The sequence below is a fragment of the Botrytis fragariae genome (genome assembly GCF_013461495.1).
Source record: "Botrytis fragariae strain BVB16 chromosome Unknown tig00000001, whole genome shotgun sequence".
Classification (NCBI taxonomy): Eukaryota; Fungi; Ascomycota; class Leotiomycetes; order Helotiales; family Sclerotiniaceae; genus Botrytis; species Botrytis fragariae.
This window is the reverse complement of record NW_023500987.1, coordinates 2,206,129-2,218,383: the sequence shown is the minus strand read 5'-3', so window position 1 is coordinate 2,218,383 and position 12,255 is coordinate 2,206,129. Positions and strand designations below refer to the sequence as shown.

The window sequence follows — 12,255 nt, the reverse complement described above, 5'->3', positions numbered from 1 at the left end:
CTCGTAAATCGGTGGATGAATCAAAACATCTAGACCCAAAATATCCAGATTATTGGTAGTTTTGATGCGCTGTATGACAACCAGTACTCCTGCCAGTCCGAGCCTGAGTCCTGAATTATCACGGCGGCTCGCGTCTCAACGCCCAACGAGAACGCCTCGAATTGATACCTTTGATGCCCAATCATAAAGGGCTGTCAGAAATGAGAGGACCCGAGACGTTCATATTTTTGGCTAAGTTCGCATGAGAAGCGCGGTGTGTTGTTCAATCACCGTCAGGCTGACCAGAACCCTGCATCTGCAGAAATGATATCGGTTGTGGGGGTCTGAAGCAGAATGATTATGGTTCATCTCGTATCTTGTTAATGGATGACGAACATAATGCTTCTGCACAGAGACGGATATGATGTCCATTTGCAGAATTGATACAACGGTGACAGCGAGCTTTGTGATATACTCATCTCCAGGTAACCTTCCCTGCTCATCCACATCATAGTGATCGAATATCCCCAACAAAAACCTGATACTGTATTGCGAATGTGGAGCAATCCTATGTGGCCTTCTCCTGCTGCGTACACGTGCAATCGTACCTGCTCATCAACGTCAATGAAACAACTTTGTAACAGAGCAAAAGTAACATATCAAGACTTCCACAAGGACCTACGTAGATAACATCGTAGATACTTTCTCCATCGTCATTGTCGTCTTAACCATGGATTCAACCCACGCCTCGGACGTGACATCACGTAATACCAAGCTGCGGGAGCAAAAATGTCAAAGTATTTGGTGATATCAATGCAAAGATGCAGTGCATTTCATGAGATGGTATAATGCTATTCTAAGAGGAGGGATGGTTGACAAGCAAACAATGCTTCATCGGTCGACTGAGGATGGGATGTGATGAGAGGTGCAGCTGATAGGCTGCATATATCTTGAAAAGTATTGGTCACTTGAGTGAATCGCAATTACTTATTGCATATGGAATAATAGTAAGCTATTGGAGGGTGAAGGGCATGCATGCCTGGCACAATCACTCGATCCCCGAATCAATGCACTTCATTTCCAATTCTGTTTGAATGAGTATACCCAATGACGATTTTCATTGAAGCTTCATTTATTCATTGGACCGTAGAAAATGACGGCAGAGAAGTTGAATTCTCCATTCACATATCTTACCGTTTTCCGAGAAAATCCCCAAGCCGATCCCAAGCCTTGCTTCTTGTACCTGACGTCTGGAAGCTCGATCAGCTTTTGCGTTGACCATTCAGCGTTCGAGGTAAAATTAACTTACATCGGGATGAAGTTTGGCGTTTGCAACACAATCACACTCAACCAGAGCTACCCAGATACTGAATCAGTGATAATTTGTTTGTATTGCTGAGAAGCGCACATACCGACTCAAAGCATCACTTGTTATTACTTGGGGACTTAAATGTACACGCAAAGCTTTACAGCTCAATGGTGTTACCGATCCAATATAAACAGCACCCCTTACCTACTTTATAGCTACATAACACCACTTCGAGACCAACTACAAGGTACACACTCACTGGGTATACTTCTTGCACTTATTACACTCACACTTGCACCTGAGCACCCAAGTAAGATACTACCACCCACATACCGTGTTTTCGCATGTATCGATTGAATATTCTACCCAATATCCATCCATCCACAAAGTTCAATGGGTGATTACCGTGATATGATTCTATGGATCTGCTGTAAGGAAAGTTCTGCTGTAAAGAAAGTACCCAGTAGGTATAGTATTGCGTAATTCTACTTCAGAACTCGAGAAGGCGTAATTCTACGGTTCTGTCTAGGTATTGTATACAGACACAGGGTTGAGAAAACTGACCATTTATTGGATCTTAGTTGATTCTGGCTTTGAATCATGGGAATTGGATTGAATTGGATTGAATTGGATTGAATCTTACCAGCGGAGCTGTATCTCAAGGTTTGTACTCTGTACTGTTCCCTTGCTCTGTCAGAAGTTCATAGCCAGATACCTTCCAGATGCTACTCGGTATCCCTTATCCGCCACACTTTGACTTTTCTTTTTCTGTTGTTGTGCTGGTGATTCAAAGTGCGTACGGGGCATGAAAGGACCCTAAAAAAGAAAGAGCCTCGGAGCTAGCTATTCTACAATCATAGCTCCTTCCATTTGGAACCTTATAAGGTCACAACCTATCTAAGATCTAACCTCCAGCTTACAATTTGCTACATCGTACTTTTCTGATCAACATCCAAAAAAGCTACACACATAGTACCTACCTAAAGCTACATCCATACCAACAACCCCCATTACTACCACCCATTTCCCATTTCATACCTCAATTACAAAACAATCAAAAGGAAACCTTCTCTATCATTCCTTCCTTCATTCATTAAACCCCACGTTTCCATCTTTCCCACCCACGCGCATCATTTATTTATTGTCTTGCAGATTTCATAAACATAGAAACACAAGGCGCATTCGTGCAGGAAGTCTTTGAATATCTCCGACCTCGAACGAAAGTGGGTAAGCTTTCTTTACAATTTCATACCAAAAAAATTCTCTACCCACCCTTCTATCCCCGAATTTTTTGCAAACCCTCTGACGCGATTTATGCAGTAGGATACCTGCAGCTCAGCCCAGAAAGTGATACCCTTTCAAAGGACCCTAGTTTCATACGGAGGCGTACCCCCATTCACTCGCGTTTTTCCGGCAACATCCACCTAGGTAGAGTAAGCACATTGGGAAAAGAAGGCTGTCTGCTCGAGGGTCAACGCAAGTCAACACGCAGATACGCATAACTGCGAGATCGCAAGGCTTTACGACGTGTCCTACACATCATACGGCCGACGTGGCAACCAAGGAATTTTGAGGAAGCGGCTATCCGACATCTGCACCTACCCAAATACATCATGTCCAATTCCCCTCCAAAGGAAACGGACGTTGAACAAGGAGTCTCGCCAGATGACACGGATGCACAAATGAATGAACATACGGATCCACACGCTCCTGGAGGCTACGAGTTTGAAGTCAAAGAACAAGATAGATGGCTCCCTATAGCAAATGGTTAGTTGATGATTTCTTTTTTTCAGTCATTCACCATCTTGAATTGAATCTTGTGTGATTACCTTATATCGAAGTTTATGGTGAATGGTATCGCTTCGTTGATCACACTAATTACACGCGCATGTCCTCGCCTTCGGACCAGTTAAGAGCTTGGAGCACAAACGTTTCAATCTAGCGGTGTCACTGTGATCATACATCCTATCATGTCTCACACTTCATCCTCTCAATCACCGGAGACGCGAGGCGTCTCAAGGGAAGAAAAATATGATCTTGGTCATTCAGAAGCTAACATTCGTAACTTTGCGCCAGTTGCACGTATCATGAAGACAGCTCTACCAGAAAATGCAAAGATTGCAAAAGAGGCCAAAGAGTGCATGCAAGAATGTGTCAGCGAATTCATCTCTTTCATTACAAGCGAAGGTATGTCTCGGTCCGAAATTCGAGATAAACTTTGTACTGTTCTAATTGTCCTATCACAGCTTCTGAGAAATGCCATCAAGAGAAGCGCAAGACTGTCAACGGAGAAGACATTCTTTTCGCCATGACCTCATTGGGATTCGAAAATTATGCCGAAGCACTCAAAATTTACCTATCAAAATATCGAGAAGTGAGTCAAGTCACTTAATCAAATATCCTTTAGCATCTACCTATGATTCATGCTTACTGGACCAACCATGTACAAGACTAACGGAATTTTTTTAGCAACAATCGACTCGAGGAGACAACCAAAATAGACCAGGTAGCTCTGGTTTTGGACCAGCTTCTGGAGCCACTACTGCAAATGCAACTTCGGCAACGTTCCCGGTCGGAGCAGAGGGTGCTAATAATGTTCTTGCTGGTCAACAGGTAGAAGCAGAACACGATGGTGGTGCTTACGTTTATGGTGGTGGTCATAATGGTGCTACCGGTGGAGAAGGTTACTAGGTGTTTTGTTTTGAATTCAAATTGACTATATCGGAGGATCGATGAATTTTACGGGCGAAAGATTTACATTGCAAGAATGTATCAACTATATGCAAAGGTGTTGGGAAGGGAGGAATTGGGCGGGTGCTAATGGGCCACTTTTGAGATATCCAAATTGCTTACCTTGTACAAAGGATGGGGTCAAAAGTAAGGGGTGTTTTTTTGATGCTTTATTATATTTCTTGGCTCGTGAGAGCAAGAAGCTGATAACCTTAGGGGGTTCGGTCTCATGAAAGCTCAGAGATGGACGAATAGCATTGGGCAGTAAGGACAGCATCAGATGTAGGTTAAACAGCCCCACATCAGATTGCTAGAATAATACCACATTCTATGGCTTGTATATCAAGGGAAAATGAACATAATGATACCATCAACATGTGCACATGTCCCTTTTGAAGCACCTGTGAGTTTTGAGCTTTGAACCATGTCGTGTTCTTGTAGTGACCTAAAGATCCGAATATCCCGTATTGATTCACTATTACAGTAAATATTGATAAGACTAATCTGAACCTTTGATGTCCACAGTAAATATATATACTAAGTATACTAAGTAGTCATTTGTGGGGAGGGAGGGGCAAAGCCGGGGTCCATCATGTGACTAGGTAGATCCAAAATATTTTTTTGGCTTACCTCAGAAAAGCACACGAGCAAAAACCTCCATCGCCAATTGTAGCCTTGCTTCGAACACAGCATAGTTCTTCTTAACACAACAATTATTTTTCTAACACTATTAATGGTCTCAACACATTCTAATTTTCCACTGCAAGATTTTGCAATATGGTATCTCTTACCTCGAAACCCTCAATACCTATCACCACTGGTAGCAAACCACTTTTAAAAACTACCATGTCAGGCACGATAAGAAAAGCTCAAGATGCAGATCTGGATGACGATTTAGAAGTGCCAAATCCGAAACGAGCGAGAGTATCTTTCAATCCCAAGGTCGAGGAAAAGGTTCTAGAGGAATATGTCGCAAAGGGTAGAAGTTTAGAAAGTATCAGAGTGGAGGTCAAGCGGGCAATAGAGGCACATGGCAAAGGTGACAGCGAAAAGTACGATAGCATTAAAGAAGTATTTGCGCAGACTGAGGGTGACGAGAGAGAGGATACTGGTTCAAACGATGAAGCGAAAACATATCTGCTAGCGCTCACTGGCTATGCATCACTATTGAATAAGGATTGCAACGGGCTAGTTAAAGCCATATTGAAGTGCGACTGGATGGGTAGAGAAGAGGGATTCGTCAAGGCGTATGCTCAGTTTCTGGGAAACCTGGTTAGCGCACAGGGAGCGTATGTTGGGTTGGTGCTTGGAACGCTCGTTGATAACTTTACTGGAGGCATGTTACCCCTCCTTAGTCTCCCAAGCTCTGCTAACATGGATACAGTACGAGTATCGAGTGGGCGTCTTCCTGGCTGCCCAGATGTTAGTCGCGATACACTTTCTTCGAGAGTTCATTTTGCACTGAGATACCTTCTTCGATTGGTACCCTCCGCCAGCGCTACACTCTCGCCCATCCTTTCAACCAAGTTTCCCTTTGCCGATGAAACAAAGAGAGTACATGTCACATATATCAACAATCTCGTTCGTCTTCTGGAGTATGCTCCCGAATTGAAGTCGGATGTTTTCGCTCTCATCACGGACAGACTGGTCAAAATTGATGTACAGATGCAGGTCGATTTGGACGACGTGGATGATGAGGTCGCAGGTGCTATTGTTCAAGGCCTCGCTATGAATCCTTCTGACCAGGAAGAAGAAGACGATGATGACGCAGATGATTCCGACGACAGCGACGCCGAATCGATTAATAGCGATGATGAAAGTGGAGACCAAGCAAAACGAGCCAAAGAAATCCAAGAAAGTGTCGAGAAAATGGATGCAATACTGGACCGCTTATTTGCTATCTACGATCCTTATTTCACAGACCCAAATAGCATAGAAGCTGCAAATATGTTCGAGACTTTACTAGGACATTTCGCCAATATCATTCTACCTACATATAGATCTAGACACACTCAATTCCTCCTCTTCCACTTTGCACAAAAGTCTGAACATCTTATCGATCAATTTGCCGGAACGTGCGTGCAACTAGCTTTCCAACCTGGCAGACCCGCTGTCCTTCGACAATCTTCCGCGGCTTATCTCGCTAGCTTTGTGGCGCGAGGCGCACACGTTGAGCCTCAAGTGGTTCGTACCGTTTTCGAGCTCATCGGGAGCAATCTGGATCACATTCGCACGGAAAATGAACTCACTTGTCGGGGACCCGATCTAAAGAAATATGGCACTTTTTATGCTATGACACAAGCTCTACTTTATATCTTTTGCTTCCGCTGGCGGGATCTTATAGATTCTTCCGAGGTATTTGATGACGAAGACCCCACAGCATTCATTGGACAAGATCTTGTCTGGACAACAGGCATCAAAGAGACACTCTCTCGTGCTATTTACTCCAAGCTCAACCCTCTTAAAATCTGTTCCCCGCCCATTGTTTCTGAATTCGCTAAAATCGCACATCATCTACGATTTATGTACGTATATCCTTTGCTAGAGACCAACAAACGTATTCGTTTGAGCCAGTTCTCGAGTGCAGTTGGAAATGGAGCATTGCGGGATTCGGGTAATGGTGCAAGCAATGACAGCTGGCACCAATTGGATGCTTATTTTCCTTTTGATCCATATCAATTACCTGTGTCAAAGAAGTGGATCGAGGATGACTATGTACAATGGCAAGGCATCCCAGGACTAAATAAAGATGAGAGTGATGATGATAGTAGTGGAGACGAGGAGGAGGATGAGGAGGACGAGAATGCGCCTGAAGACGACGATACGGCAACCGACGAAGAAGCGGACGATTAAGGCTTCATCATGGAGTTCGATACAATGCCATTTTTGAAACAGGGAGTTTTGACTACGTTTATGCTATTCGGAGTTTCATCGTAAGGAGATTATCGGGTAGACACATGACTTTTTCAGCGAAGGTGTCGGGGAATACAGACAAGCGGGCGTTTTATTGTTGTGTTGGGAAAAGTGTGGCGTCAGTATTGTTGGCGTTCATTCCTGTTTGGGGAAGGGAAATTCCTACATAAATGGATTGATATACGGGATTCAAAAAGGAAGGGAGGCACGGCGATTATGCGTAGGAATTAGCCAATGGTGCACGAAGTTACGATTGTAGACTTGCTTGCTATTCAATTCGTCTCAGTCGTAGCGATCTTGCACATAGAGCTAGGTATTGATAGCAGCTCATGAACTAGCAGATACCTACGTTAGGTTGGGCTATTATATTTCTCTGAGAAATGGAACGCGAGATAGAGCATCCATAGATAAAGGAACGTTTACAACATGTCCATTTCATGTTGATGGCCGACGTGATTAGACTTCCTTGACAACCTACCTTCATTCTTGCAATACAGAGATCCTCGTTGGGTGTTTATCGCCTTTGGTGCTCGGCACTAGAACTGTGAGGAAGATATGCTGCCGTACGAGAAACATACTACAAAGCATTGCAGGCACCTAGGTAAGTCACAATAATATACGGGGTGTGCATGGGTTCCACAATGTCTATGCGAACAACTTAATTTTCAATCACAAGCTATACAAGACTCCAGTACATGGCTCAACCAGCCACGCCACCACCACCAACACCCCACAATCCTCCCGTCTCTAAATCGGCACGCTTCTCGCAACACTGGCCCAAAACTCACACCTTGCCTCCAAGCTATTTCTTCCCACATCAATCCCCACATTTTCGAACCCGTCACTCGCAATTACATATTCCATGCCGGTATTGATTTCTGGCACGCCCGGCTCCGATGCATTTGTCAGCTTATGCTGGTTGGGGTTTCCGGTGGCCATAAAGGAGGCGAATGCTCCTGCGTAGCCTTGATAGATGAGCGGTTGCGATTTTTGGACCGCGTTTACTTGGTTCCACTGAATGGGGTGGTTAGATAAGCTTTCCAATATGAAGCAGGGGAAGAATAGAAGAAAAGAGAAGGGAAAGGATGGAAGAAGGCAGAGTTACATAGATCGTATCACTTCCATGTCTCGCGGGACTGATCGTATATTCTCCCATCCACCCGCTCCCACTCGCCGCCTTGCTCGTCCACAGAGCCGGACACGCCAATACCGAGTCCCGGTATATGAGTCCTGCTCTCTCGTACGTAGTGTTGTAGGCTGGAAAGGTCTCTGCAGTGCCGGAAAGAGGGTATAGGGCGCGCACGGCATCGAGCTGGGATTTGGAAAAGGAGGGGAGGTAGCCGGCGAGCCAGACGTTGAAGGAGGCGATGGTGGAATTGAAGGGTGGTGTACCGGTGTCGGTGGCGTTTTGAAGACCGGAGGGGACGAAGTTTTCACCTGGTTGGGAGATGTTAGTGGGTGGGCTTTGAGGCTGGAAGAGAACGGTTCTGATTGTATCTGTATTGAGATTCCAAAGGAATAGTTTCTCAATATCTCTTCAATGTCCCAAAATTACCGGGAGAATCATAGAATTTTAGATGGATTAAATATTTCTCCAAGGCGCGAGGTGGAAGTTTGCGGTATCAAAACAGCCCAGCATCCAACATGATACTCTGAATTTCAACATTCTGACCGAAAAAGAAATTCATCTCACCTTCATGCGCATTATACATGCCCCAACCCCCTGTAATAGCGATTTCCCCTTTGCCTCCACGGCCACCTTTCGCATTGACCGTCGCTTCACTCAAAGTTTTCTTCAGGAACTTCCCATCAATAACTGGCGCCCACGTATAACTGCTAGTATTCCAAGTATGACTCGCCGCAACAACTAGCGCGGCCTCGGCTAGAACCTCCCATTCTAGAGATTTCAAACACTGTAGAGTGCCATTGATAGCACCAGTGCAGTTTGTCAGGTCCGTCATGGTATCATAGATGGATTGAGCTTGGGGAGCATCGTAGGTGTATGATTTGGGCCAGAAAGGAGAGGAAGCGAGAGCACGATTAAAGAGGGGTGGAGTGGTTTCCCCGGAAGTGGCGAGAACTTGTGCGCTGTATGAGATTGTCGTTAGTCAATACATACATTCAGTGTATAAGAAGAACTGCTCTTGAGGTAGTGAAAAGGAGTAACAAACATCACGCTTCCCGCTCCTGCACTTTGCCCCCAAATGCCCACGTTATCTTTGTCTCCGCCAAACTGATCGATATACTTATTTACCCATTCAAGAACTGCTCTCTGATCCAGCAGTCCAGGATTTAGATCTGAATTTTCATCTTCTGCAATCTCTCTTCCTGGGAGAAATCCAAATGTATTGACACGATAATTGGGGTATACAAAGAGTATATCGTTCTGAGCAGAAACATTGAGAATGGGATAGGCCGAAGGGGGAACTGCCAGCGAACCACCGCCTTGAATGAATCCGCCTCCGAAGAAAACTACCATGACTGGTCGAAGTGGCTGATTGGACGTCCATGGGCGAGAGTAAAGGGATAAGTAAAGACAGTCCTCTGATCCAACATTCTACATTTGGTCACGTCAGACTTAAATTGGCCGGACATGTAGCATGGCTATGAGGATAGAGTGCTTACACCTTTTTGAGGACAAGCGGGAAATGTTTGAATGGAGTTATAGGTTCCATTTGTGATAGGAAGAGGAGGTTGTGGGCCTCTAAACCTATTGTTCCCAGTTGGAGGAGCTGCAAAGGGGATTTTCTGATAATAGGTTATGTTATATGTAGATGAGTATGCCCCTTGGAATGTGCCATAATCTAGAGATGCTGTAATATTTTGTGCAATTACAAGAAAGGGAAAGATGGATAAAGAAAGTAAAGCAGATTGAAGTGAGGTTAAATTCATTTTGAAAGCAACCAAACCGTTCAAGGAAATGTAATAGATGATAACTTCAACCTTCAATTTCCTTGGCACTTACAACCTTTATATATCCAGATTCTCATACTTCAAGTGTCATTCATTGATTCATACATACCTACCTAGTCAATGAATGCACGCAAACTTGATTCCTAATTGAAGACACTTTTTGAATGGAGAGAGATGTTAAATGGCGGGGTTGTGCAGATCTGGGGGAAAAGAGCTCGGAAGAATCCGACCAGGATTTCACATACACTTTTTAAGTGAAATAAGCGGCCAATAGAAAGACGGAAATTATATTGCCTAATACCTAGGTACATATCAATCATCATATCACATCACAACTGCATCCATGGATTAAAATATCGGGCTTTGCTACACCGAAATATGTATTTTTCCGTGCTAAATAAAGTTAATGCTGGTAAACGCGATCAAGACCAAGACCTGCCCTCAAACTCCAGTCCTTCCCAATAGCCTTTGCTTCCATAAACGCGGAGGGTATAAGGAAAAGATGCGCATCACTATGCAAGGTATCCCAAAGCCCCAGATGAGAAAAAACCGCTAAAAAAAATGGAAATGTGAGCCCTTGCTCCATCGTGATCCTTGATCTCATAACTAAAAGGAAAAAAAAAGCTGCACATTTTGATGTATATGCATGAGAGTATATTAGGTCACATGGTACCATCGTTGTGGTGCCCGCTGTTGTCTGTAGTCTTGTCAAAGTTAGTGATAAGGCATTGGACCATAATTCCGACGTCTCGGACCTTGCATTATGTCTTCTCTTGGCGAAGGTGGCAATGGAGGACGATCCATGGCAGGCAAATCATCTTTGACATCCTCCTCTCTCCTCTCGGCCATTTCCTTAAGAATTAGCGTCGATAGTTCCGGATTGTCCATGAAGAAATTTGAGGTTTCCTCGGGATACTTCTTCCACAATCTAGCTTGCAAGAAACCAACTCTAGCAAAGACTTTTTTGAGCAGAGGATCCATTGAGCTTACACCATCATATAAAGTTTTACATGATTTCAAAACCGAAGGTAGTGCAGCATCTGATCCAGCAACTTCGAAATTGTTTACGATGAATGCGGATATACAAGTTTTGAAGTCCTGCATCAGATATCTCTCAGCGCAAACGTAAACTTCGACGCTTATAGAATACGCTATTGACCAGGTTCTCAAGTCTTCTTGAGACATTCTTTCCTCCACAGGAGGCTCATCCAAAGCATTGTTTCGAGAGCCTCTTCTACGATCTCTCGGACCAGGGGCTTGAGGATAACCATTACGACCCATGACCGGCATTGGCTGAGGTGGTGGTGGGAGACCATTCATCCAACGATTTCTGGGTGGAGGTATTCTTCTCGTTACGCCACAGTTCCAGCAGGTTGGACCAAAGGTTTCCACGGTACATTGAGCACAATTGCAATCCGGCCGATGACGTCCAGATTCCTTTCGTTGTCGTTGTTCCCAGGCTCGCTCTTGACGTCTGCGACGAGTTTCGCGTCTTCTCCGACTTCTGGCACTTTGAGCATTTAGTAACAAGATCTCATAGAGTTTTCGAATATTCAGCAGGGGATTCTACCTTTCATCGCTTGCGGTTCCACTGTCTGATCCATCATCACTACCTGAAGCATTTCCATCTTCGTTCTGTTCTCTTCCCTTACCCTTTTCAGGTTCGGCGACTAGGATTTCTGCGACAGGACGCAAAGGAGAGTACTTGGACTCATAGAGGAACGCAATGACAAACTCGAACAGCGTAGGGTTTTCCTCAGGCAAATCAAGGGCTTGATCTTGGGCTTCTTTGAACCCTCCGTCCAACGCCTTCCTGAAGTATTCCGATTTGGTGAGTATATCGCGGTGAACATAAAATGTTTGGGCATGGGGTCCGACACGAATCGGTATCATCGGTGATGAATAGCGACTATGTTGTGATCAAATCAGTATGGATCGTTTGCGACTTCTGAGAAGGTGATGTGCAGTCCAAACAGAATCGCAAGAGATAATAGAATTAACATACCCATCGACACTAGATACCCAGAGATCCTTTTTAGGATCTGCCACTTCTTTGACCTTAATATCTTCGTCCACAAAGCTGAGAACGACGATGTCTGGAGTGGTAGTAGAAGGCGCTCGCATTGCCGCATCAAGAGAAGTCTCCCCTCGATTCGTTCGAGGATTTCCTGATTGTGCAGCCATTATTCCCAAGTATTTTAGGATAGTCACAACCGTATACTAGAGAGTGAGATGATCTCAAGGTAAAGGTGGTAAAGATAGGACTGAAAGATATTAGCCCCGCTCTTGAATATGATCAAGGCTTCCCGCTTCGTGCTACCACACCTCTTTTTTTTTTCTGGTTTCGCAAATCACAGAAGCACGAAACCACGACGTGCCTTTGTGGCGTTGTTGACTCCCTTGGAAGTGGA

At 44.5% G+C, this 12,255-nt stretch overlaps 3 protein-coding genes across 3 annotated transcripts; 2 read left to right on the top strand and 1 right to left on the bottom strand.

Moving 5' to 3' along the window:
• Positions 1–2,901: 2,901 nt before the first annotated feature.
• Bfra_000674 (putative nuclear transcription factor y subunit b-3 protein) lies at positions 2,902–3,979 on the top strand (the record flags this gene model as incomplete). The annotated part of the gene is made up of 4 exons (XM_037331119.1): positions 2,902–3,055; positions 3,203–3,475; positions 3,535–3,662; positions 3,758–3,979. 4 exons carry the CDS (start codon positions 2,902–2,904, stop codon positions 3,977–3,979), a joined length of 777 nt encoding a protein of 258 aa, XP_037197452.1.
• Positions 3,980–4,795: 816 nt separating this feature from the next.
• Positions 4,796–6,871, top strand: Bfra_000673 (putative rna polymerase i specific transcription initiation factor rrn3 superfamily protein; the record flags this gene model as incomplete). The annotated part of the gene is made up of 1 exon (XM_037331118.1): positions 4,796–6,871. The coding sequence occupies one exon, from the start codon at positions 4,796–4,798 to the stop codon at positions 6,869–6,871; it is 2,076 nt and encodes a 691-aa protein (XP_037197451.1).
• An 807-nt stretch (positions 6,872–7,678) lies between these two features.
• Bfra_000672 (putative carboxylesterase protein) lies at positions 7,679–12,028 on the bottom strand (the record flags this gene model as incomplete). Its single annotated transcript, XM_037331117.1, has 10 exons — positions 7,679–7,945; positions 8,037–8,368; positions 8,625–9,019; positions 9,103–9,488; positions 9,557–9,679; positions 10,263–10,356; positions 10,511–10,541; positions 10,600–11,354; positions 11,415–11,753; positions 11,850–12,028. The coding sequence occupies 10 exons, from the start codon at positions 12,026–12,028 to the stop codon at positions 7,679–7,681; spliced, it is 2,901 nt and encodes a 966-aa protein (XP_037197450.1).
• Positions 12,029–12,255: the final 227 nt, after the last annotated feature.